Source organism: Cydia splendana, chromosome 4 (genome assembly GCF_910591565.1).
Source record: "Cydia splendana chromosome 4, ilCydSple1.2, whole genome shotgun sequence".
Classification (NCBI taxonomy): Eukaryota; Metazoa; Arthropoda; class Insecta; order Lepidoptera; family Tortricidae; genus Cydia; species Cydia splendana.
This window is the reverse complement of record NC_085963.1, coordinates 9269200-9295712: the sequence shown is the minus strand read 5'-3', so window position 1 is coordinate 9295712 and position 26513 is coordinate 9269200. Positions and strand designations below refer to the sequence as shown.

At 37.7% G+C, this 26513-nt stretch overlaps 1 protein-coding gene across 1 annotated transcript; it reads right to left on the bottom strand.

The window, feature by feature from the left end:
* Positions 1-14691: 14691 nt before the first annotated feature.
* LOC134789835 (protein CIMAP1D-like) lies at positions 14692-26203 on the bottom strand. The gene is made up of 6 exons (XM_063760497.1): positions 25985-26203; positions 25277-25408; positions 24276-24489; positions 23566-23755; positions 18232-18357; positions 14692-16121 (listed from the first exon to the last, which is right to left on the bottom strand). The coding sequence occupies exons 1-5, from the start codon at positions 26112-26114 to the stop codon at positions 18232-18234; spliced, it is 792 nt and encodes a 263-aa protein (XP_063616567.1). The 5' UTR covers positions 26115-26203; the 3' UTR covers positions 14692-16121.
* Positions 26204-26513: the final 310 nt, after the last annotated feature.

The following is a 26513-nucleotide window of genomic DNA, read 5'->3' as shown; positions in this document are numbered from 1 at the left end:
TTCGCGAAGTCAGCCTATTTCATATGTAATTGGTAGTGTCGTATAGGGCCACAAAGCTCAACGGCAATACAATCATTTGCCGTGTGCCTTTTGAAGTAACCAAGGAACAAAAGATGGGACCAAGACTACTTTTTCTTAAGACAGCAATCGCTTCAGATCATGCCCGCAAAGGTTTGACTTTGGCCTACCCATGTTTTAATCCGGCTTGTAAGCTCATGAATCTCATGATACAGTCATAACCGGAAGAAAGCATGAAACTTGACATGCACGTAAGATGTAGAAACCTAGAAACAACTTGCGTAGAAACGACTTTTTTCTGAAATGAGTTTGACCCACGTACTCTATATATTAATTAAATGTATGTTAAATATTTCACCTCAATTTTCCAATACCTATAAGCAATGGGAACAACAGGCTAGTGGTGAATAATATCTTAGCCTTGGTGGACACCATTAGGTAAACTGAGAAGGACACGCGACCAGCCTGAATGGTCGATTGTCTAAGCTTAAACGAAGGATTTACTGATTTACCTGGCTAAGTGTAGTTACCGAAATGAAGTTTAGAATACCGTTTGTCTAATTTCTGTACGTCGAGACAACTCGTATGCACATTTAGTTATGCAAAAAGTGAGCGAGTGTATATAACCAATATCTACGTTTCCGACACAGAGAGTTTTCGAGAATAATGGCGTTAGGAATGAGGTCATTGAGTGAACAAGGGAAAGTTACCTATTTATGTTTCCGTAAAACAAAGTGATCGTCTCAATTTCTTGATGAACATTCACAGCATCGATGTTATTTAATCCTAACCCGATGTAGAGTATCGAACAGCGGGGCGGGAAGAAAGGCAATAAAACGCCTATTTATTTGAAAGCCAACAAGGCTCGCAGTAATGAAATTCCTCGCGAAATATTAACGCATTTTTTCCAACAAAGAGGTGATGTATTATCGGCGCTATGTACCGACCGAGGCAACATTTTAGTATTGAATCAATGACGCAGCTTTTTAATATCGCTAGCGGCTCTGTTAAACTCTTCCTGCCGCTTTAGGTAAGTAGGTACATTACGTCAGACAATATTATATTTTTTCAGCATCCTACGGTTTTTAGGGATTAGATTGAAAGGGCTATTTTGTTAATTATTATTTGTTAATACATAATATACAAGGCCGAGAGAAAATAGATTAATTTAATATGATGTGTAGGTGAATCAGTAGGCGTGAAGCGGGCGGCGCGGCGCATGCAAAAACATCGGTTAGACTGAAATCCGATAAAAATTGTAAACAGCAAACCGTTTTGTAAATAAATCTACGCCGTTTATTCATCGCAATCCCTACAAATTACGTGGGCTGTAACTGGCATCGAAACAATCACAGCCGATGATCCGGCCCGTGTTATGCAAATCTGGGCTTTGCTTCTAACAATTGATGCCTACTAGCGCCATATGTCGACGGTATATAAACATTGGTATGTACTGCAGGAATATCAATCGGTGACTGTATTGACGATTTAGATGATCAGTCCCTGTCCCTGACGTCGGGTGGTGAGTACGTAGCTAAAGCTCAAGCAGCATTCAGATTTTCAAAATCTGTTATTCATTTTATATTGCCCTTTGCTCTTTCCTACCTCGCTCGGGCTTGCTTATGCTTATTTCTGCGAGGTGTATCAGAAAGGAAGGACTGATCGTCAGAACAAGAAGAGTAAACTAAACTCTACTGTGTAACAATTCTGCTCGTGAAAGGCGTCTGAATTGATCCTACTTATCCAAAAACTTCAAATGAAAAAAAAAAAACAATGTCGATTAGAAAGATAGATAGAATTCTCTTTATTGGCACATCCTCAGTTACTTTCCACGAAAATTATGTTCAATACGATCGGTTGACGCATTAATAAGTTTTTTCCAAAAAACAAATATCTGCTTATTAAAATGACGCAAGTGCCGCGAACTTATGTTCGCGCAAAAGGCAAAGCAAAAGGTAGATAACTACCTAGTAGTACCTACACCATTTTGCTTGTATGGCTTTTTGAATTGTATTAAGGTAAGGCACCGTCCATTATGCGTGGTCCGACATGCCTTTGACAGGTTTGTAACTAGCTGGGATATATGGGGGAAGTATTTATTTAAGGGGAAATCCACAAAAATATCTCTTTAATTGATCTTACACAAAAGAGTTTGAACAAGTACATACGAGTAATTACATATCTACATAAATATACACCCTTGATTTTATACATATATCGCGTTGTTACAAATTCCTAAAAAAAACGCAATAGAGGTACAAAAATCGTAGCAGCAAATTTGAAAATAGTGGTCCGTTTTGCAACCCGCGGGTAGCGCTCGGGGCAGCCAGGGGGCTATTACGTGTCGAAAGGTTTCCGCGCCGGTGCTCGTCCTGGGACCGGGAATTTTTACACATCACCGGATTCGTCAGGAATTGCACATATACTTCCTCTTAGCTTCTTGCTACATGATAAAGTGAATACACACATATTATTTTGAAATGCATTGTAAATTTTATGGATGTAATGTGTGTAAAATTTAGTTACATACCTACTTGCAATATGTATGTTTGATGTTTAACACGATCAACTCACAAAGATATAAAATATTAAAAGAATCATTCTCAGACAAAACATGGCCGCTGTTTATTAAGTGCTTTACAATATTGGACAGAAAGTACAGAAACACGTGTCGAGTCTTGTACTTTTGACGGTGGTGTGTTATATTTATTTTCGCAACAGGATGGGGCGGTAACATTAATTGCATGAGAAAATACGCAAGTAAGTTTAACGAATTAGCATTAGCACTGGTTATTATTTCGCGATTTAGGAATGTAATATTTTTGTTTTAATTAATATGCACATTTCCGCAAAGTAACGCCTGGTTATATTCATTCATTATTTTATTACTAAGTATTTCGAACTTACCTTTTACCTCATCCCATTAACATCCTAAAATAGTAGGACAAATGCTCTGTATCAGATATGCTGATTTTCAGGAACCAGCTGCCTTATAGGTAATGGGAACTAATGAGATGATATTTAAGCATATTCTTATAGCACGCTTTGTACTGCAAGTCTTAAAATAATTGGTTTTACAATTATTAATAGTTTGTTTTCACAATCAATATGGAGATGATTCCCACATTCATCCCGCAAACCATTATGTAAAATACAAAAACATTCTCTGGTTTCGTTTTTGTTCTCTAGAGAGTGGCAGGAGAGGAGCGAAAATGAGAAATGCAAATAGGTTGTTGAGCTCCCGCCACCGAATAAGCCTATGAACGCTTGACAAATAGTATTATGCTACGATTGCGCCGTCTTTGAGAGAAACATAAGATTAATAAACCAGTAATATCCACAGTATTTGCCTAGTCACACATCCGAATTTTTGTGCCAAGAGATTTGGCTTACGTTTGCATTTATAGTTTTAACCAGAGATAACGTGTTTTCATCTAAAATACCTATATTATGTAATAGAAAATCCTAGTAAATGTAGGTCAATCAAAACTACATAAGTTTTGGTTACGAGTTTGCGACCATACGATTCATATGGTAATCCAGCTGACAGCTTATTAGTACGTATTAATGGGTTCTACGTCACACCCTTATCCTCTACGACCCTGACGCTGACTTCTGAATTCGACACCTAACGTGGCGTTTAGGTACATATACATGCTAACGTATTATAGGCACGATGGATGGTAAATAAAAGTTTAGTCAAAGGGATAACTTGATATGTTACATCAATGTCTGGAGAAATGAAATGATAAAATAAAATTAGTAAAAGATATTTCACTTGAGATTCATCGCTTCATTAGATAAAAAGATAATACTTTGCCTACGGACAGGTAAAGCGACCCGATAGGCGGCCGGGATGATATTTCAAAACTAAACAAAGATATCGTAGCCTCTTTTGTTCTTTCAGCAGAACAAAGCTCAAATGACCCCTTCACCGACGGCCACTCCTTTGTCATCAGAGCCCTCCTCCCCGAATGTCGAAAAAGATTAATTACTGCCATGCAAATGGATAGAACTAATTTGGCTCTTAAAAATGTCATGTTTATTAATATTTATTAAGGAGGTTGGGTATAACAGCCTTGTAATTTAAGAGTTTACAATCAACAGACATAGAAGTTTTTGTGGCAAAAACGAGTGTATAAGAAAATGAAACAGATAAATCTGTTATCATATCTATCTATACATATAATAAAGCTGAAGAGGGTCGAACGCCTGTACATGGAAGATATTCGAAAAAAAGTTGGCTGGGGATACTTAGAATCGATAACAGAACACGTTCCAACCGTTTTTAAACATTTTGTCTGTTTGTCTGTTTATTTGAACGCACATCACGTGAAAACGGCTGAATGAATTTTGATGCAAACTTTACTAATCTGTCGAGAGAATCCCCGGCCAGATTATAGGCTATAAAAATTCAACCCCTAAAAGGGGGGGTAGCCACAACAGTCGATTGAGTTAAGTTTGCCCCTGAATCTTATGGCACTACTTAGGAAGGAGGGGCAAACTTTTTTCAAATATGTGCTAACACTATAGAGTACCCTGGTAAACTAACAGATGGCGCTGAATTTAATACGTTGTGACATGAATAAGCCACTGAGGAAAGATTTTGCCAAATTAACTCTTAAGTTTAGAAGAGGGGGTACGGATATCAACAAATTTAATTGAATAATTATGTTGATTTAATAATACAACAAAATTAAACGACAGTAAATTAATTGCTTCTCATTGCACAGTGCCATCTTTTGGGGAACTGAGTAAACATGAAGTAATCAAGAAAACTAAAAATGAGTTTACATAGTTACGTAGTGGTCAAAGAGAATAGATAGTATACAGGGGTCCTGTCATAGTAAATTATGTAGTCACAGTAAATTTACTGCCATCTATCGACACACGACTACAACTCAAAATGAAAACGTATAAAACTATCGAAACAATTTATATATATGGATAAATGGTTTTATTATTTTTATGTCATTTTGACCCATGTTCATTCACTGATACCTAAGTGTTAAGATTGTTAAATATGAAACGGTGATGTCAACGCCATCTAGCCGACCACAGGCCAAAGGTGTGTGCGCCATCTATCCGAGAATGACTTTTTCTTGATTTCCGAGGCACGTTTTTTTCTTAGACTTTATTCATCTTATACGGAGTCACATATGTCTTTGGTAGTGGTAAAATAAACACACATATCAACACGCGTATAATTGCATAATTATTTAAAATTATTAATTTTCTCCGTCATGAATTATACCTAATCGTAATTATACCGCATCCATATCAAATCCATATTCATACGTATCGCCTCCTTTAAGCACTTAATAATGGCCACGAAGGTGGGTACTATGAAAAAAAAAACATTGACCTCTGTCATTTGCAGTGCCGGATTAACCCTTTTAAGCAAAATAAGCACTTGCTTAGTTAGGGCACCACGTCTAGGGGACACCAAAACCGTAGGCAAAAAAACGCGCAGGCTGCATCAGCATTGCAGTCGTCATGGAGTAGGTACCTACATGAAACTTTTATACGTGTACAAGTACCCATCTAATAACGAAGGGTCGTAGGGATCAAGTAAGAGAGTGAGGGTACGTAAGACCATTCGGCGTTAGGTCTTATGCGAGGCCTTCTGCCTTACGGCAAAGTTGAACTTCTGCCTTAATTACACTTGGGCGTGGATCCAAATCCAAGCTTTCCTCTTTCGCAGCTGGGCTTTCTGCCTTGCTCACAATTCGCCAACCACTTGGTCAATGCCAAGCTCTGCTTTCTTGCATCTTGCATCTTTTCTGTATGAAAATAACGTCGCTGAGACCCTTAAATATCGAGCCCTATGCGAAGCTAGGCTGATAGAAAACTCTCCCATCCCTTCTCTGTATAAAATCCTTGATTCGCGCCTGGTTGGGACTAAAAGTAAAAATGTACAACTGTCTATCAAATTGCGTTTTTTACATCGAAAAATTTTCGCGCTGGCTTCGCTCGCGTTTTCAATAACTTTCTAAGATATGATAAAGGTGACATTCGGGTGGCGACTGCAGCAGCATTACTCTGTTGCAACGTTACTGCTGCAGCACTGTCAATTTTCGTGATAAAATGATGTGACTGATTTCCATACTAAAAGTAAAAATTTACACTGTCTATCAAATTGCGTTTTTATATCGAAAAATTTTCGCGCTGGCTTCGCTCGCGTTTTCAATAACTTTCTAAGATATGATAAAGGTGACATTCGGGTGGCGACTGCAGCAGCATTACTCTGTTGCAACGTTACTGCTGCAGCACTGTCAATTTTCGTGATAAAATGATGTGACTGATTTCCATACTAAAAGTAAAAATTTACACTGTCTATCAAATTGCGTTTTTATATCGAAAAATTTTCGCGCTCGCTTCGCTCGCGTTTTCTACAACATTCTAAGATGTGATAAAGGTGACATTCGGGTGGCGACTGCAGCAGCATTAGGTACTCTGTTGCAACGTTACTGCTACGGCACTGTCAATTTTCGTGATAAAACGATGTGACTGATTTCCATTCTCAGCTGTAATGCGGCAATGAACGTCACTCAATTTACCAAAAAAATTCAATGTAATCTTGATGACCCTAGGGAGAGGGGGCACCATGGTCTAGAAATGCTTAGGGCATCAAAATATCTTAATCCGGCACTGGTCGTTTGCGGAGTCAAACGATTTGGGACTCGCATTTTATACGCATTACCATGCCTTCCCGAAAAAATCGAATCATTCGCGAAAGTCTCGCAACGCATTGAGGTTACAAGGGGCACGTGGTCTTCCTCAGGAGTCTGAAGAAGACCACGGTGAGTGGTGCTCTAGCCAGGCAGGCCGCTTCGCTTTCGCTCGCGCGCGTATACCTTACTGTATCGTCCGATATACACCTACTACTCTGTCGTTTAAATCACGTGTAAAATTTGAATAAGGGCGAAAAAAACTGTGTAATTTTATTTAGTGGTACCTAATTGTAAAATATTTTATCTGGACTACAGTCCTCTAGCATATCCATCTGTCAACTTTACTTCAAGTTCCGCCTCCAGGGGAGAGGGAGAGAAATTAGGATTAGAAATTAGCCGCTTACTGACACAGACCGAATACCACGCGGGCGGAGCCGTGGGCTCAGCTAGTTCAAAATATGTAACTTCTAATTGCTGTAGGTAAGTTACCGAGAAATTTCAATAATGCAAGTCAATAATAAGCGGTACATAATTTATTTATTACATATATTTAGTACTTAATAATTAAAACGTAAACTGTAGTATACAGTGCCAAAAGAATAGAAAACTACCAATAGGTACATCAAAAGAGAAGAAGATATCTAACGTGTTGTGTATTTCGCGGTAGATATCTTCTTACACAATGTAATAAATATATGACGTTAAGGTAACATCGATAACAGACATGTCGATATTTTATTTTGTCAATCACTTCATTTTGCCACAAAAACTTCTATGTCTGACAATCAGGCTTCGACTGAAATTGTATTGAATATTACGAAAGTGAGAAATTAAGCCACGTCCTCTATTTGTATTTGTGTACGATATAATTCAAACGTTTCTGTTATATACTTAGATTTTGACAGACAACATTCATCCTAAACAGTCGAAGGTCCTTGAAGGAAGGACCTTAAAATTTGAAATATGTTTAAAAAATATTTTTTTTTATTGAGTCCCTGAAGGGGGTGAAAATGGGGTTGAAGATTTTTAATGAATTTTACCCGCATGGAGAATATTATTTATTATTTATTTATTAAATGTGAGCGATGGTTTTTAATGTATCATGTTGGCGCGTCTGTTCGCTCCCTGTTCCGACCCAAGCCAAAATAACTTTGTTCAAGGCGTACTGTCAGGCGTTCTACAGTAGTCAGCTGTGGTACCATTTCATGAAACGATCGTTCAATAGACTTGCGAGTAGGTACAGTACAATGGTTGACGCAAACGTCAACACAAATCACAAAGGATAAGACAGTGTAAATGTACTGACTTTTGGAGGCTTTTCATATATTACGTAAGATTACTTTACCATTTTCTGATCCTCTCTTCTCTTATACTCAAGTTAAAATAAGAATTCGGTGACCCAATTTAATCTCAATACCTAATAAATGGTTTCGCATTGATCTTTATGTTTAATATACATATGTAGCATTTGGAACCTGGGTCCTCTACCGACTAAGCTAGGAGGCCGTTTAGTATTGAATGCTCTTCTAGGCTTAACAACCCTTTAAAAAGTAGATCAGCTACTGAACATCTTACTGACAGGCCAATTCGAACGTACACTGACGTCAAACTGATATCTAAATGATGCGTTTTGCTCGTACTTGTCTGTACATGTATTGGCGCGAGCGAGACGCACGATAACGCGGGAGGTAGGAATAGGGCATGCTCCCGGGAATTCCCGGTTCTCATATTCCCGGGAATTCCCGGGAATTTTATAGTGTCAAAAGAACCGGTACTGAAGACCCGGTACCGGTACTTCCCGGTTCTCATCATATAACTATTTATTCCCAAATCAATAGTATTAATGTTTTAGTACTTTAGCTCGGGACATTAAATAACATTTAATAATGGTGCTATGAAACTGGGGACCCAAATAACCCGACAAACTAACCTAGTAAAGTAGGCATTCGTGCAGGCAGGCCGTGCCGTCATAGTGCTGAGTGCATCGACTACGCTACGGCCGTGTTGTGGCTCGGTCCAGGCGGAGGCAAAGTGTGCCGGTTAATTTCGTAAAATAGGTTGGAACGCCAATTAAGTGTTTTTTTTTAATAAAATAAGTCATTTATTAATTCTTATGCAATTATTTATATGAAAATAAGTCATTCATAAAGATTGTACGCTAACACAAACAATTTCTTAAAAGTAATCAATAGATGCCTTGAGAACCGGGAAGAACCGGGAATCCCGGTTCCGGCCATGCCCAGAACCGGGAAATGAAATTCTTGGTACCGGGACCGGTACTGCATGCCCTAGGTAGGAATGTGAAAACTGTCATTATATCTACTTACAAGTAGCCTATTTAATGAAATGATTTTCAGTTAACCCAATTAAAAAATAACAAGTGATTAATTTATTGTATCACATATTTTGTAAATAATATTAAATTAAATAGGGTATTATACTGTATTTAAAAAAATTATTTTACACCATGTATGAAATAAAGCACCAGATAATTATTAGAAAAACACAGATAGGAGTTATTTTTAAACACAAGTTCTATTTAATAAATCGGATAGAAATATAAAAAGTAGGTGAGTTGACCGTGACGTCACGATGTAATGTTTCATATAAATTCCATATTAGCAAATCGTTTTGACAGTTCTAAAAAAGTAACTGATTTGACTAGTAGGAAAACACCCTATTTAAAAAATTGTGTAATGTCAAATTAATCAAATCGAGGTCAAAAAATGTGCTTCGGCTTGCCTACCGAAAATTTTGATGAAATTGGTAGGTACACAGCTTGGCTGTAGCCATTGGGTTACCGGCTTTATAGGAATAACACACCCATGAGATTTATATAAATTGACACCCGGATCAGATTTCCACGCGCATCACACAAATTACATCTAGTATAGGTTATATATACGAATTGTGGAAGAGAGTAACGTGTGTATTAAGTTGAACTTAACTAAATCAGTATATTGACGTAGAAAATTAAATGCTTGTAGGTATTTAACTTATATAAACGAAGTCTTAAAGTTAAATTGCGTTAACCGAATGGCAAACCATCGAAGTGCAAAGTTGGTTTTAGTATTAGGAGGTTTCCTTTCATCTCAAACGTAGATAGTTTAAAGTTTCTCGTGTAATAACTAAACATTGCGGCATTTATACGGCGGCGCGGGAAACTATTATGTTTGGGTAGCAAACTTATGACGAATACCGAACAGCTAGCTATGTAGGATCTGAAGATAGGCTAAACAAAACATAACGCATTCACTGCCAATATCGTAGCGCTACGCTCGTAGCCGAACTCAGAGTTTTCCCGCTTTGTAGAGGAATGCGACTACGAACAGAGAATCCGCTGAGCGGGTTCCCGGCATTCAATGTGTTTAGAAAAAATAAATATAAAATTCAAATACTTAAACCAAATAAATTATTTTTATGGCCACTGGAGGCATTGGCCACTTTATTCTTGGTATATGACATTTATTTCGGTTTATATGTAGGTATAATTTAAAATTCAAACTGTTTATTTCAGAAAACGATTTAGTAATGATTAAAGGCATAGCTCGAAATGTATTGTTATTTATATTTTGATTAAGTTTAAAATTGAGATCATGTATTACATTTACATATATGCTTACCGCAAATTTTATTTTTAATTAAGTATGTTCATTGGGAGATCTAGGTAAATTATTCAGCAGGTAATATTTTTAAGTTTGCTACGGATTAGTCTGTAGTGGTGTTTTGCCAGTATGTAGTGAACACTATTGGGAGACCCATGAGACACATGAAATTCATAACCTACACATAAAAATACACTTCCATGACGATATTTTTTATTTATTTATTATTGGGAAACAAACAGTGGAAAAAAAAACATATGTTTAAACAAATACAGAAAACACATAAGCCATAACAGTTTCCACTTATAGAGTAATAACATTTTTGTTGCTCAAACTAGACTTACACGTAGGTTTAGGTAAGATTATCAAATTAAACCTTAAAACAATAACTAAACTATAGCGATATATCTGGGTGACAGTCATATTAGGCCTTGAAAAGTTAAAAATAAAATCAGCTTATCAAAATGTTAATCCGTCTCACTCACGTGGTAGGCCGTGTACCTAGGTAGGTAGTTTTAGTAGGTAAATACTTGTGAATCAGACGTTTATAAATGAGCCGCATTCTCAGTGAAGATGTTTACGCATTACCTGATCTAATTTGCACCATGAACTATTGATAGTATCCGTAATGACTTGTATTCAGCCGGTCTAGCACATTTTTCTTTTTCTAATTGTATTAATTAAATAGGGACGGGTAGTCTATCTCGCGGCGAGATACTGTCGCGCCAATCATGTGCTTGGCCTACAGCAGTGCCACAGTCTATAAAACAATACAGTCTGGACAGCAATCGTGCGGGGTGCGAGGGGCGAGGGGTGGGTCGCACGCACCCTAGCTGCATACATCGCCATTGTTAGTAGCTCGGTACTACTTACAGGGCTAGCGTGTCTTATTTGACTGTGCAGTATTTGACTTAACAGGTACCGTTATGTCTTAGACAACCCTACTGTGTTCTTGCGCGGGGTCGGCATTTACGCAAACATCAAAGGCGTCGGTCCACTGTAATTTTTTACACGATGGCAGTGCTGTGTAATGTATGAAGAGTAAGTAGTGATTGGTCATCCTTGTTTCACCAATGGCTATTTAGCGGATATGATCCATTTTAAGTACGCGAGACAGCTGCGGTGTCTTGGGAGGGCACTGGCGGTGGGAGGTGATTATACACACCGCTGGCACGGGTTTAATTTAACGCCATTTACTCGCGCCCACGGAGGAGATGCTCGCCGTTTGACGGCCAATTATGACGGGAAGGATTCGCTAGCGAAACAGAGCACTTACACATGCTTGAAGCAAATTCCCCTGTTACTTATCTCCCTGAAGCGAAGACGAGTTCTCTTTATTACATTAAGGTACTCGAAGAATACCCTCGGTAAAATATAAACGATAAGGAGGTTCGAATACGAGGAAAAACGGTTTTTATTGGCTAGATAATGAAGACGGAGTGCGATAATTGATCGAATCAACGGTATGAAATCTGTTGAGTGAGCGTCCAAATCATGAAGATCTACTTACTTTCTAACGACACATAAGATATGTACACGTAACTCTAACTAAGTAATACTTATAATACTTAAGTAAGCATCAGTAGGCTTAACACGGGAGTGTCGCGATAATATCTCGCTAGCGTGATAGACTCGTCCCTCTCTAATTAATACCACCAGTACGAAGAAAACTGGTAGTCTATCTCGCCTGGGAGGTACTATCGCGGCGCTAAGCCTACAGATGTTATTTTGATAAATCGAGCGCAGTCAGTCAAAACGCCATCATCTAATACGAGTAGTTATAATTTTCAAAAATTGGCGTAATTAAATCTATCGAGTTTTATCGAGGGAGCCGGTTTTCAGTTTACAGTCATAAACTTATAGCTAAATCTTAACTAAGTAGGAAACTGAAAAGTTCGCTGCCAAGAACATAAGCGAAATTAGCATGAGTATATAGCAGTGTTGGCCGAAACATTAATGCAATTAACCATTTTTGGCCATAACCATTATAAATTGAACTGAAAACTGTAACCGTCCGTTACGGTTTACGGTGCAATATATAATGGTTAATTGCAATTAACGTTCGGCCAACACTGGTATATAGGTTTACGGCAACATACGTAAATGCTATAATACATTATAATTCCAGTAGTAATATTATAAATGTTGTTTGTTTCTATATTAATGGTTTTTATTTAATCACGCATAATCGGCTGAACGGATTAGATTTCATTTTGGTAAAAAAATAATTTAAATAAAATGGTTACATACATACGATTATCTTTATTCCGAAAACTGTTCTCTAGATGCGTAAAGCGTGGTTTGCGAATATTGATTTAAATATTGATTTAGACTTCCATGCTGGTAAAGGTTAGTTTTAGAACTAAAATCATAGGTAACGCCGAAGCTCACGGACACGTAGGTACGGAACATGAATCGAAACTTTTCATTGTACAGTTAGCGTCTAATAGTGGCCAAATAGTCCGTCACACCGTACTATTTTAACACTTTTGCAGCTGTAATATATTTAATGCTGACTGTACAAGGTCGCATCTGTGAAAATGGATGCAAACAAACGTGGTTTTCAATCAATGTTTGAGTTGCCTTCTCAAATACGAAACGGGAGCTATCACTTGAGCAACGTAAACCTAATCATCAAAAACCAACAGTCAGTCGTGTCGGTGCGGCGGCCATATCCAGGCGTAGTCACGACGATGTGTTTAACTTAACGTTTTGCTCTCCTGTTGTGATTCCTACTACTGGTCGGTCACTGTTTTGTCCCAGTTTGCAGATTTAATTGAAACACAATTATAGTTCACTCTTAAGCGAACAATAATTTTTACGGGTTCGTAGCTCAAAAGTAGTACTAGATTAGCTACTATACCTACCTACCTAGAGTTAAAGACCAGGAAAAGTCTGCAACGATTTTGATAGCATACGCAATGCAAGTGTTATTTATACGTCATCATTTCATAAAAGTTTGAAACAAGCTTTGCTTAGTTTGGGGCTAGGTTGATCTGTGTAAGATGTCGCCTAATATTTATTTATTAAAATAAAAGAACTGCTTGAATATGTGCACTCGGTAAAAATATATACCAGAGAGATCATGCATGGCCGGGTTTCATGGTGTATATAGTCTCTAATATTATACAAATTTGCGAAACAATGATTCATACACCTTCACCCGCGAATGTAATTTATAAGTAAGCATTTAATGACAACTGAAATTTAATAAACCTACTTTAGTTAAAAGCGGAAAGCAATATCTATTAGAAATGATGCAGGTATTTTAATAATTTGTAACGTCTAAGGAATTTGAATTTGACTGTTTCGTTTATCTCATAAAGCAAATCGTTTCTGTAGCTGTTTATTATTTTCACAATAACTGGCCTCTAAGACAGTTCACGGGGAAGGCAAATATGTATAATAAGAAAGTAACAAAAAGAACGTCCTTACAAAGTTCTACATTTCTTATAACAAAATGGACAAAGTGGCGACAACAATATGAAATGCATGAAAAAATATGAAAGTTTAGAAGTGCCTCGGTATCCGCGGTAGGCGAGTGGCTGGCTGTGTCACAGTACCACGACCCCCTTGCATACAAATCAGACCAGTGGCTGACTTTGAATAAAACTTTTAGAAATTAACTTTGATCACATTTTACTGCGATTCGCGGCGGCACTGCGTGTCGTCTAGGTGCCTCGGACATTAATATTACTTGACATCCAGGTAGAGGCGTGCCTGGATGCCAAGTAATCTTACAGGCCTATTCGGGTTTCGAGATAATCACAAGATCTTGAGACGATTTAGAGATCAACTAGATCTACATTAGATATCGACTAGATGTGACCTGGATATCTAAGTCATAACTTGTCGAAATCGTTCAAGAGGACCTCCAGAATCGCGGAAATTTTACATATCTATCTTACAAATATCTTTAAATTATCCGTATCGTAACTTGTTGAAGTCTAGTAGAAATCTAATTAATTTTCCGAATCGAGCCGGTAATGTCCGTTTACCTAGTATAGAAATCAATTTAAAGTTAAATTCAGTGGACCCTTAATGTCTCTTTTCTTACAACTTTATTTATTATTTCTTATACTTAAAAGTATTTTATAAAATGACTTCTTGTGTAGAAAAAGAGAAGGTAAACATTCTATTATGTTTTCGTATAGGTGCCCTTTATGCCCTCGATTATTCATGCTCATGAAAGAAACATAGAAACCGATGTAAGTAAGAAAAACCTAATAATTTTTTTAAGCTTTTTCAATTTTACCGCAAATTACGAGAATTCATGGAAAATATTTCATCAGTAGTTGGTGATTTTAGTTATTCGTATTCTAATTAATTATACGAAATATGTATTATTAAGTCGATATTCTGTGCTAATGACACTGAATATTAAAAATGACAGGTTAGATTTTGATGATTTATTACATTTATTTAAATCTATATACCTATAAATAGTATAACTAATACAAAAATAATATCTATATTAAAAAGATTAATCTATATATATAATACAAAAATAATACCTATATCATAATGAGTGTATCCCTTTCATTCATTAAATTGTAGAAAGGGATTCTACGCGTTGGTTTCGCTTCAATGCTCGAAGCACAATTGTTTTGTGTAAGTACGGGAAAAACAGAAGTTAAAATATATAAAAACAAATAATAATTGGAAACTAATAATAATGTAAAATAATTCATATTATACACACATGAAGGTGGCTACAGGAGTTAGAGATTATAATTATGATATTAGCATAGAAATTATTATGCATTAGCATAAAAATCACACTTGCTCGGAAAATATCTTATTTCATGCAGGTGTACTGAAGGGTAAAGGCAGCTTTCTTTTTTAATTAAGTATGTTATGTCACTAATTCATACGAACCAAGTAGGTCGTAAGTAAAATAATTTGTTTAAAGTCAAGGTATAAGCGATCATTACTTTTAAAATACTTGCATTTACAATTTAATATTTTTGTTTATGTTTAAAAAAAATAATTTGATTAATTGAATCGTTTAAAATATTTCTGCTTAATTTTCAATCGTGGCTGATCGAATGCCGAAGGTCTGTGCCTTCGATGCCTAACCTGTCAAGAAATGACCATATGGTGGACTAATGTTTGAAATGTCACCGTACTGTTAGACCAAGACAACTCTGCAACGATTTTGATAGCACACGTAGTGCAACTGTTATTTTAAACGCCTAACTTCTATGTAATTATGACGTATAAATTTATATCACTTGCACTGTGTAGGTGCTATGAAAATCATTGCAGACTTTTCTTGGTCTAACTTTAATTATTTGGCTTAAAATTTAGTTTTTTTCTTCGCAAGTGTGATGAAAAACATTGTGTGTAACTCCGGGAGTATGAATATTACTCGAGTCTTTAATTCTCTCCAGCCTGCGGCTGTCGGGAATTGTATACCTCGTTTACAAAATTTCGCTTACCCCCCTCGTTGCACAATGTACTTACTATATTTGTACGAAGGGCCCGGCCGGTATTATGCTTCGTCCAGATTTAGCGAATGTGGCACGTTCGCGCTCTCTGCGTACACGTTTGCGCACTAATTAGTGCAACACATGCACGACTCGCTTAAAGCGCACAATCTCAGGTCAACGTGCGGGCGGCGGTTAATCGGGACGGATTAATCTCGTGTGTGCCGCGATCATTTTTTTCAAATAGTTTCCTCGTACGCGGATCTGCATTCCATACGAGTGCAAGCCTCATGCAGATATTTAGCTACTTACGCCGCCACCAACGCGATATGTCTCAGCACCATACGTTCACTGGAGTACCCGTATGCTTTAGGTTGTGGGTAGGAAGGACGATCCTGTGAAAACATGAGTATTTTTATGCTTTTAATAACCGATTTCATCGGAAAAAGTTACAAGTTGTTTTATGTGAAAATGGTTTCACATAAAACAATGTTATACCATTTGATAAACGCGTCATAAACCGCTGACCAATGACCACACAGCATCGAGTCATATTATCTGTCTGTCTTCCCACCTGATATACCTACTAATGGCGCCAATTATGAAACATTTAATATAAATTTGGAGTATTTTTTGATATTTCATTGACAACTGTAAAATTTATGTTTTCAACTTGTTTAATGAAAGATACTGCAATTCGTTTCAACATAGTTAACAAATTAAAACAATGTTTTTTTTTTCACTCATGGACAATACGGCGCATTTTCTTTTAAAACAGACCGAAATTAACGAAACGTCAAACTTGAGCAGATCTATTACTCTTGTTAATGGTAAAATTTTGCCAGTGTATAGAAACGAATGTTTCATAGAGTTAGACCAAGAAAAGTCTCCAACGATTTTGATAACTTACGCATTGCAAGTGTCATTTATTCATATAAATATTATTTGTATGTCTTTCCCATCACGGAACAATGGTGTTCCGGACCTTTGGGAGGCGTGCGCGGAGCCGAAGCCAACACGTAGAGGCCCTTTTGACACTTTAATGAAATGTAAGGGGTACACCGAGCGGAGGCTGCCCTTGCCAGTGTCATGGGACGCACGCAGAGGCAGCACCCGCCAGGGTGTAAGGACTATTGAGAGTTGATGGAATCTAAAATGTACTAGGTTATTGGGTGAAAGCGATGGACTAAGAACTGAGCTATGGGGTAAAAAACCGGACGCCTGCCTAATAAAACGGTATGCAATTTTATTTCCGGCAGACGGTGACTCGCCCTCACAAGATGGGCCCCCACAAAAAGCGACATCTGGGATTGCTCAAGGGCAACACCGGTGTGAGCGGCTCAGGGGTGTCGAGAGGGGTTTACTAATATGTGGCCGAAAATTGTATGGCAAATTATCACTACCCAAACTATTTTTCCCATAGTATAATTTGGCAAAACTATCAGATGGCAGACCAATGTTTCGCATATATAACATGTCGCAAATGATTATTTACAATATTATCGTATGGCAAAATATTTAGTTGGTCATGTTTCAAAACGTCTTTTATTGTTATGTCGAATGTATTGATAGGCATAAATTATTTTTCGCCTAATATTGTGAATAACGTACCTATCCCTGGGAGCAGTTTCGTTTTTAGGGTCATAAAAAAAAATAACCCTAACCTACCTATCTCTGGGAGCAGTCTCGTTTTACGGGTCATAAAAAAAAATAACCCTAACCTACCTATCTCTGGGAGCAGATTCGTTTTTAGGGTCACCAAAAAAAAAAATAACCCTAACCTACCTATCTCTGGGAGCAGATTCGTTTTTAGGGTCATCAAAAAAAAATAACCCGAACCTACCTATCTCTGGGAGCGGATTCGTTTTTAGGGTCAACAAAAAAAAAACCCTAACCGACCTATCTCTGGGAGCAGTTTCGTATTTAGGGTCATCAAAAAAAAAACCCTAACCTACCTATCTCTGGGAGCAGTTTCGTTTTACGGGTCATAAAAAAAATAACCATAACCTACCTATCTCTGGGAGCAATTTCGTTTTTAGGGTCTTAAAAAAAATAACCATAACCTACCTATCTCTGGGAGCAGTTTCGTTTTACGGGTCATAAAAAAAATGCTAAATATAGTTGTGATCCAATAAAAAGTATGCGAAATTTCAATTTGGGCAAACGTTATTTAACAATAAATAGTTAGGTATAATAAAACATTTGCTTAGTAACTATTTTTCTAAATGAATCGTGGTAAAATGAACATCTGCTAAATAAAATTGTGTTCAAATAAAAATTATGCTAAATAATAATATGCTAAGTATTGGTTTGCCAACTAAAAGTACTGCAATAAGTTGGTTGGGAAGTGAAATTAGGCGAAAAATATTTCGGCGAGATGGCAGTACACCACTTACGTCAATATATGACCTAAGAAACCTTTACGGCGACTTGTTTACGCCTTTACTTACCTACTTGATATTGCGTACTTCGTAATAAAATGTGTTGGAATATAAGTATAATTACCTACGTTCCTGTGTTGACAACGAGATCTAGCTTGGAGGGTTTGAGGTGTGCCGGGAACTCTCCCAAATACGGAGTATGGCGAATGCCAAAGGAAGGTGCCGGAACCGTCCTCTTCTGCACCATGAACTTTGTGCAAACAAAAATATTAAATTATAATTTATAATGAAGTAAAGGCGTGGAGCTATAGGGGATATGACTGCAATGTTCTGCCGCCAGAGTGCAGCACTACCGACTCAGTAAATTCATAGACTAACTTATACATACTGTGCCTTAAACTGTTTTTTGACAAGTTTTCACATACAATAAAATATGACATTGATGCATCAAAGCGGTTTGTTAACAAGGGCCTACCGGTAAACGCGAAAATCGAAAGGATCATGCCGAATTTGGCCTACGATTCGATAAGCATGCTATATATACGATAAATTTAATCATATTTCTTACAATCTCATACATATATTAGATTCCAACGAAAACTTCTTTGTAAAGAAAATAAGTTAAAGAGTAATTAAACCAAATCAACACATCCCACGCCATTACATAGAATCAATGACATTTCATAAATGGACGTCCAGAGCCAAACAAAAAAGTATATGGCAGCAAAATACTTTTCTACGATGTTGGTGCTAATAACGCTCACTTCAAAGAAAAACATTCATACCACTAACGACATACTGTTTTAAGCACTAAATATCAAAATTGCAAAAAGAACTGCGATACAGTAAAAACTTTTTATACCAATGACTTTAATTGTAACATACCCAAATGACTTACGTCAAAAGTGAATAGCGAACGAATAGAGTCGCTATGGATTGGGTTGTCATATTAACTAGTAGTTCGCCCCGAACTGAGAACTCGCAGTTAACCAAAAATTATTATAGAGCGATTGACTTTGTTGCACCTACTTAGGTATCGTATAGTGCGACATAAAATAGTAGAAAATAAATGAGAGCACCACTTTCTACGTAACTGTCACATTTTTGACGTAAAATGCTTACACATGGCAACAGTTTAGTATGCACATTTTTGAGTTCCATTTTATTCAATTTCTACTATTTCATGTCGCACTATAGGCGGCAATAAGGCGGCAATCTTCGAGAAACACCGGCTTCCGACACGTCGGAAGGGAGGGGCCCAAGCGATATCTTACCGTACAAATCTTTCTGCCATTTTTTGCGGAGGGAAAGATGCACACAGTCGCACTTCTCACACACTTACATACAAAATCCAATCTGTAATGACGACACAAATACATAGAAAATGACACAAGTCAAAGACAAATCTTGCAAACCTCGATTTCTTTTTGTGTACGGACGAGTCACAAGTGTCACAACACGCACACTAACACATTTTCGTCGAAGAATTTTATTGTATTCTGAGAGATGAGAAGTCGGATTTGTTGCTCGACCGATCCGCAATTTGTACTGGGCGAGCAAAATCGATAAATCCAACAATTACATAAGACTAAAATATAATAATTGTGTTTAAATGTAATTAAACGTATGGATATGTGAAAAAAATATTACATGTGAAATGTAACACCTTCTTTTTGTAAATTTGATGTCCCCGACCTCTTTTTACAACAAAAACCGAGCAATTAGGCATTTTTTCTGCTGCTGTGTTCACGCGCGCGTCTGGATTCGGTCTAGTGTAAAATCCGAGCGCAACTAGTTTTATTACCCGCGCTAGATCAGTCGATCTTGTACCTAGGCAGAGGGGAAATAGTGCGAATGCCGCCTCCCTTCCGTGTTGCTCGAAGGCGGCAATGGATCAAAAATAGCCTGGATTTATTGCAAGGTCTGTGGAGCCCTTGACTGATAGATTTAAGCAAAGAGTAGTATGTATAATATATAGGACAAAGAGAGCCCTCTCGTGGAACTTTTTTGCATCCATTTTGAAGTGCCATCTGTAATTCTTAACCAGAAATATCAACGTCAATATCAGGGGGGGAGAGGGATAAATAGCGTCTAAGTATGTAGAGAGATTACTTAGGGATTAGAGAGATTACTTAGGAGGAGTTCGCACCGCGCCGCCGTCGTGACCGCACGTATACTTCGTGCCATGCCACGAAGTCGTGTGTGTCACGCATACCATCTTGGCAAGACACAGGCTCCTGCAACTACAAAGCACCATCGACGCAGCGGACTCACCTCCCATCCCGATGGCGCCTACAACTACAGACACCATCGCCGTAGCGGGCCACACCACCCGCACGACTATGGACTCTACTACTCTCCAACTGCAGATACCATCGCCGCGGCGGACAGAGTCGCCCGCCAGCCCGCGATGACCACACACCTCTAGCACCACCGCCGTAGCAGGCCACACCACCCGCACGGCCACAACTACAGACATCATCGCCGTAGCGGACCTAACCGTCCGCACGACCTTGAACGACCACCACAGCTCCATCTCCTGCAGCACCAGCGCGTCTGCTAGCAACATGGACGCACAGAAACCCACCTTACAACAGAAGCACTGTCATCCATAAAATGATGACGTTTGACCTCCCCACGAGGTGGGGAGCGACCCGAAACAGCCGTCACAGCCGGAAGGCGGGCGCGGCCACGCATACCTCCTTCGAGGTATCGCATGATATACTACTGCGAACGTAAAAAACTTTGAAGAAAGGCTTCAGGATATTTATTAATACACGAAAACAGATTAGATACTTTTAAATTGACTGTTGATGTAAATAAATTACCTATCATACACGGTTGGAATAACACACAATTGACCACGAAACACAATTACACGCAGCAGGTTGTGAATCTACCCGCCATAATCTTTCTAATTTTTTGGTAATAAAGTTCTCAGCAACTGTGATGGCGTATGAAAACTTTGTTTCTTTCAACATTATAAAACTGAAAGTATTTTTATTTATCTGAATTATGTCGTAGTACAGACAATAAATGGGGTGCTATAATATTTTGAGTTTTATTTGACAAAGTTGTTTTTTTGTGACAATCGCCTCCATGGCAACGATGGCCATAAATAATCTGTTCTAACAGATGTTTTTTTGTTTGATCCATGCCTTAGATACAAGACGTTTAAGACGTTCTGACGAAATAAAGTGAAGCCATATTAAAAAAAAAGTTTAGCGTTAAGTAATATAGATGTCGCTATTTTTTCGAATAAAGTGCTTTATATACGGCTGTCCCTCCCCTAGATTTAAGTGATCATAGAAATCATAGAGATTAAAATAAACTGTACCTGTGCTAAGCCGAAATATTTCCTGTCAAATGTCAAATACCTATATTATGTTTATATTATTTTATTTTTATCTTGCTAATTATTTCAAAAAGGTAAATATAAAAACGATATTATAAAAGTGCAAACCGAGCACTTTCATTTGATACTAAATTCGACCATGTTTTTTGCAAATAACATGACCAGAATAGCTAGGCCCCTCACAAACAGCTTTTTGGCCTTCTAAGCTCTTCTACTTCAATAATCCCTTAATCGAGCCTGCTCATAATTTAATGACTAAAATATAATGCCCTCAACTACACGTTTACCCAATTTCATTCAAATTAAAACAAATTTACTTAAGTTCTTGAGTATCAAACTATCTTCTGACAGTTCAGCTTAAAAACATCGAAATGCCGGGACGTGACGCTAGCCAGCCGCGTGATCCAAGTCGAATGTAAGAACTTCGCTTCGCTTCGCTTCGCTTCGCTCGCTCATCCGATTATTACATATTTATTTGATAGTATTGTATGAAATCTAGAATAGCATCAATTTACAATTAGCTTTCACCGGCTTTCCCCAATGAAGTAGTTTTTTACTTCTTTAAAATTGATTAACTTTTTTTATAAAACCTTAATTTATAATATCAGGGTATGATAAAACTTAAAAATACATTAAAATAAAGGGAATAATATATATCTAACTTTTTTTTATAAATTACCTATATGATACCTACAAAATAGGAATTCTAACTTCTTTGAAATAAATTAAGTTCTGTAAGTAGTGCCTTATTAGGCAAACATTTGTTTTTGATACCTTCTTTTTTGGAATGAGTTACTTATCGAATTCATTATAACAATCCTGTGATTGTTACTGTATTTCTTCTCTCTCTGGATTTGAAGTAAATATGTTTACTTAAGTGATTGGTTTTACATTTGATGCTATAACAATTTTTACTATAAAACAGCTCTAGTTGTTATAGTATATTCCGGTTCGCATGCTATGTCTTATTCATTTAAGGAAGTCGTATTAAATATATTATTTTATTTAAAATAAATGTATCAATCTAATACCAACTCATTCGATTTTTGTTCCTTGACAGCCTTTAAACGCCCAATGTCATCGATATGTTTACACTATTTACGGCACCTTATTTCCTTGTAATAAGGCATAATAATATTTAAATAGCCCGATACAAGGCAGAATTCCTAACCTCAAAATCGTAGAGAAATTCCGCTTTTGTAATGTTCTGTGAAGTGTCCGTGAATTTCTAATAACTATCGGGACTTTCATTTCATGTTTGGAGCCTAACAATATACCACCCATGTTTAGCGAGTGTTAGGCCAAACTTGTATGGGAGTGGAACATCATCCTTTAGTTATCTGCCTCTTTATCGCTCGAATATGCAAGAGTGATAGAGAGATTAGATAACGAAATTTCTATTTTCTTGTTTCGCGGTAGGCCCTGTGATTGACGTGATGTGTCAATGTGGTTTGTTTACTGTATGTGCCACAAAGGTGCCACCTACGCAGAGCTTTGCCTAATATTCCCTATTAAATAATCATTTATCAGTTCAGTGCAACAGGCCAGCCAATGAACTACGATACGAACCTAGAGTACATTATTATGATAAAAAAGACAAAATCATAACAGGGCATTTTTAGCAAAAGGCGAAAACGTTAACACACGAGCGATCGATCACGGAGGGAGTGTGGCTCGTCTCGGGGCAAATATTTATTACTCGTGATGTATTTGTACCGGAGCTTATTAAGTGTGCCAATGAAAGAGTAATTATTAGTCTAGTAAACTTTAATGTATTTTAACCGATCGGATTATAATTTAAGTAATATGTGGGTCCGTTTTAACGCTTCTAACATTAAGAGTCAAACGGCAAATGAACTAGACCCGAGTTGTGACATATATTCAATATGTGCACATTGATGAAATCCGATAGAACCAATACGCTGTTTTTATTCTCGTTTACATTTTCTTTTAAAACGAAAACGTAAAATGATTCGATCCCTTCCGTCATGAAACCCTACAAAATATTTACATAAGGGTGACCCTAAACAATGCATCACCTATTCGCGGTTTTATCGTTTCCGAGGGTTCATCTTATAAACATAGGTAAGCAATGGAAATTACCTTTCTCTCGCAGTAGTTGTTGGGTGGAGGGCAGTCGGGCGGTGGCACAGGCCGGAACGGGTGGCCGAAAGAATAGGCTGGTTGATTCTTTTGAGGGTAAGTGAAGTTGGGATCGTGTGCCCCAGGCCCGGGTATGGAAGCAGGAGTAAGATTTCTCGCTGCATAGCCAAGGGAATACGCTGGGGGTTTTCTGTAATAATATAGAATAAGTTACAATTGCAATTATTGGGAAGTTTTTTGGAGAGGAAATTATTATAATTTCTTTGTATAGGTATATTAAATGTCGCGTTTATCACCAGTCGACTTAAAAAGTAGGAATGCTATGTAGATGTAAAGGGTTATCCGCAGATGGTCTAGAACGCAAAATGACTAGTGTGTTGTTTTGCCTAAATCGCAATTAGTCTACATCGCAAACGGTCTAGAACGCAAAAAGCCCACTTTTTATATCACCACATTTTACATAGGTAGGTTAGGTTCGTTAGGTATCTTCAAATGGCTGAAGGCCAAACAGCAAAGAATAGGAGCCCGCCGACATCGCTATAAAGTTAAGATAAAACGGAAAAAATAATTCGGGCATTTTGCGTTCTAGACCGTTTGCGATGTAGACTAATTGCGATTTAGGCAAAACAATACACTAGTCATTTCACGTTCTAGACCATCTGCGGATAACCCGATGTAAATTATCTCGAAAGTTCTAAATGTAAACTTACTTGAGCGGTATATAAGGCCAGTACATATTAGGCGGGCACGTCCACATATCCCACGCCACGTACGCGGGCCGCGCGGGCGGCTGGCACGTGTACGCCGGCGCGCGCTTGTGGCGCACGTTGCCGGGTGTGTGCGCACCCGGGCCCGGCTTGCTTGTGCGGTCCTCTATAGGCTCGAGTTTTGGACCCACAACTCCACCGGGGATTCTTGACGTACCTGTTATTGAAAACACATACCCCGTTATTCATAAACGTTTACTAAAGTTGACAAGCCGATAATAATCGTTTGTCCCTTTCCATCATACCAATACGTCGGAAAGGGATAAACGATTATTATCGGCTTGTCAACTTTAGTAAACGTTTATGAATAAGGGGGATAGTGTTTTCCAATAATATACATTTTAGGAAACCCAAGCCTAAAGCGAACCCACTAATTTTTAAAACAAGGATAAAAGTTGCGTATAGAAAAATAAGCAAGCAAATTTTACGATTTATCTTGACGTTTTTCCTTTATTCTTTTCATGAAATAAATAGTTCGTTGGATAACAAAGCGAACAAATTTAGATTTCCACGAAAACGCGTATCTAACAGACAACTTTGTAAAAATTTCGTAAATGGATAATTAAGTAAAGCGATGACAGTTGTTTAAGGGCGTAATATATTGCCCTTTTTTACTTTTATTTAAAAGGAAAACCTTTTCAAGCATGATTACGCGCCGAGAGTTTGGAGCCGAATAACCTGTAGAAATACTTAAACTTTTGCGTCATTTTGATAATAAAGAAGGCGCGCATTCTGTGAGTAATCATCTAATTTTAATTTATCTGTGATCTGATAATACTTGCCGAGTACTCGCACACATTTAGTTTCCCTTTGACAAAAGTGGACGTAATTTAATCAGTAGAATTCTAATATACCTACCTATAATTTTCAACAAAAATTACTTTTTTTTTTTATAATTTGAGAATTGGACTCGAAATACTGGACAATTCGATATTGAAGGTTACCTTTTTTTGTATACCCTCGTACGTTGAAAACTGGTGCGTTAGGACAGGCGGCGGGCTTGAGTAAGTTGGCCGGTATTGCCAGTCCGAACGAATATGCTGGCGCGCGCTTGATGTGCCCGTGTCCTTTTCCACCTGTAGTTACCAATCACTCATCATCATTGGCCTTCGAGTCTATTACAGACTATACAAGCAGTATCAGGATGGAGACAAAGTTTTTCGTGGCTGTGTAAGCCAATACGACCACAGGCCTGGCAGGTGTAATGTGCCCGTAGCGAGCAGGTGTCGCGCTGATGACGCTTGGCACGCTTACTTGCGAGTGTCTTTATTTTAATGTTTCGCCTAAGTTTAATGTTAATGTAGAACATAACTACAGTAAACTGTAGTACATAAATGGCATTTTGACGAAAACTTACAGCATTATAAACAAATAGAAAAGGCTGGCTAATGTGAAAAACGCTTGTCGATTTTCTATGAAAAACGTCTAAAAATTAGGAAGGGGCAAAATTCAAAAGTTTAAGTAGGTATAGTTACTAGGTCAAGTGAGGTATCGTGTGGAAATGCTTGACATGCATTATTTAAATACTTTTTTTTTCAACGAAAACATTTAGAGGGGGTATACCATCTCCGAACCTCAATCAGTTTACTAACAAACGTTAATTTCAAAAGGAAAAATAAACAGTAATAAAAACCAGTAGGTAATGATCTTACAATATAGCTCGGGCACCTCATATTGTTGCGGGCCGGGCGCCGTTGCGTCTCCAGAGTCCCCTCGCCGCTTGGTGGGCTTAGCTGGCAATTGCTTTACTAACTTCGCCCTACACTCCCAGCCCCACGGCATTACAAATTATTTGATAAAACTTACGATAACAATACGATGAGAAAACAATAAGAACAAAATTATTTACGAAATAATAATATTACAGACTGACAAACAAAATTGACATAAACTTGACAAATATTTTAGTTGATACTTATAAACAGGTACTTACAAAGAGGATGAACCACTAATATTTAGATTAGTTTTGTTTTGATATTTGGTCGACAACATCGATCGTCCGAGATAGAGTCAGACCAAGAATAGTCTGCAGCGGATTTGATAGCCCACGCAGTGCAATTGTTATTTTAAACATCAAACTTCTATGAAATTATGACGTATAAATGACACTTGCACTGTGTGGACTATTATATCCGCTGCAGACTTTTTTTGGTCCGACTCTAGAAGTACTTAAGTTTAATA

Coding starts and splice junctions, on each gene's coding strand:
- LOC134789835 (XM_063760497.1), bottom strand. CDS start 26,114: ATGCCGTGGGGCTGGGAGTGTAGGGCGAAGTTAGTAAAGCAATTGCCA. Junction 24,490..25,276: donor ACGAGGGTATACAAAAAAAG/GTAACCTTCAAT, acceptor TTTCAATAACAG/GTACGTCAAGAATCCCCGGT. Junction 23,756..24,275: donor TGGCCTTATATACCGCTCAA/GTAAGTTTACAT, acceptor ATATTATTACAG/AAAACCCCCAGCGTATTCCC.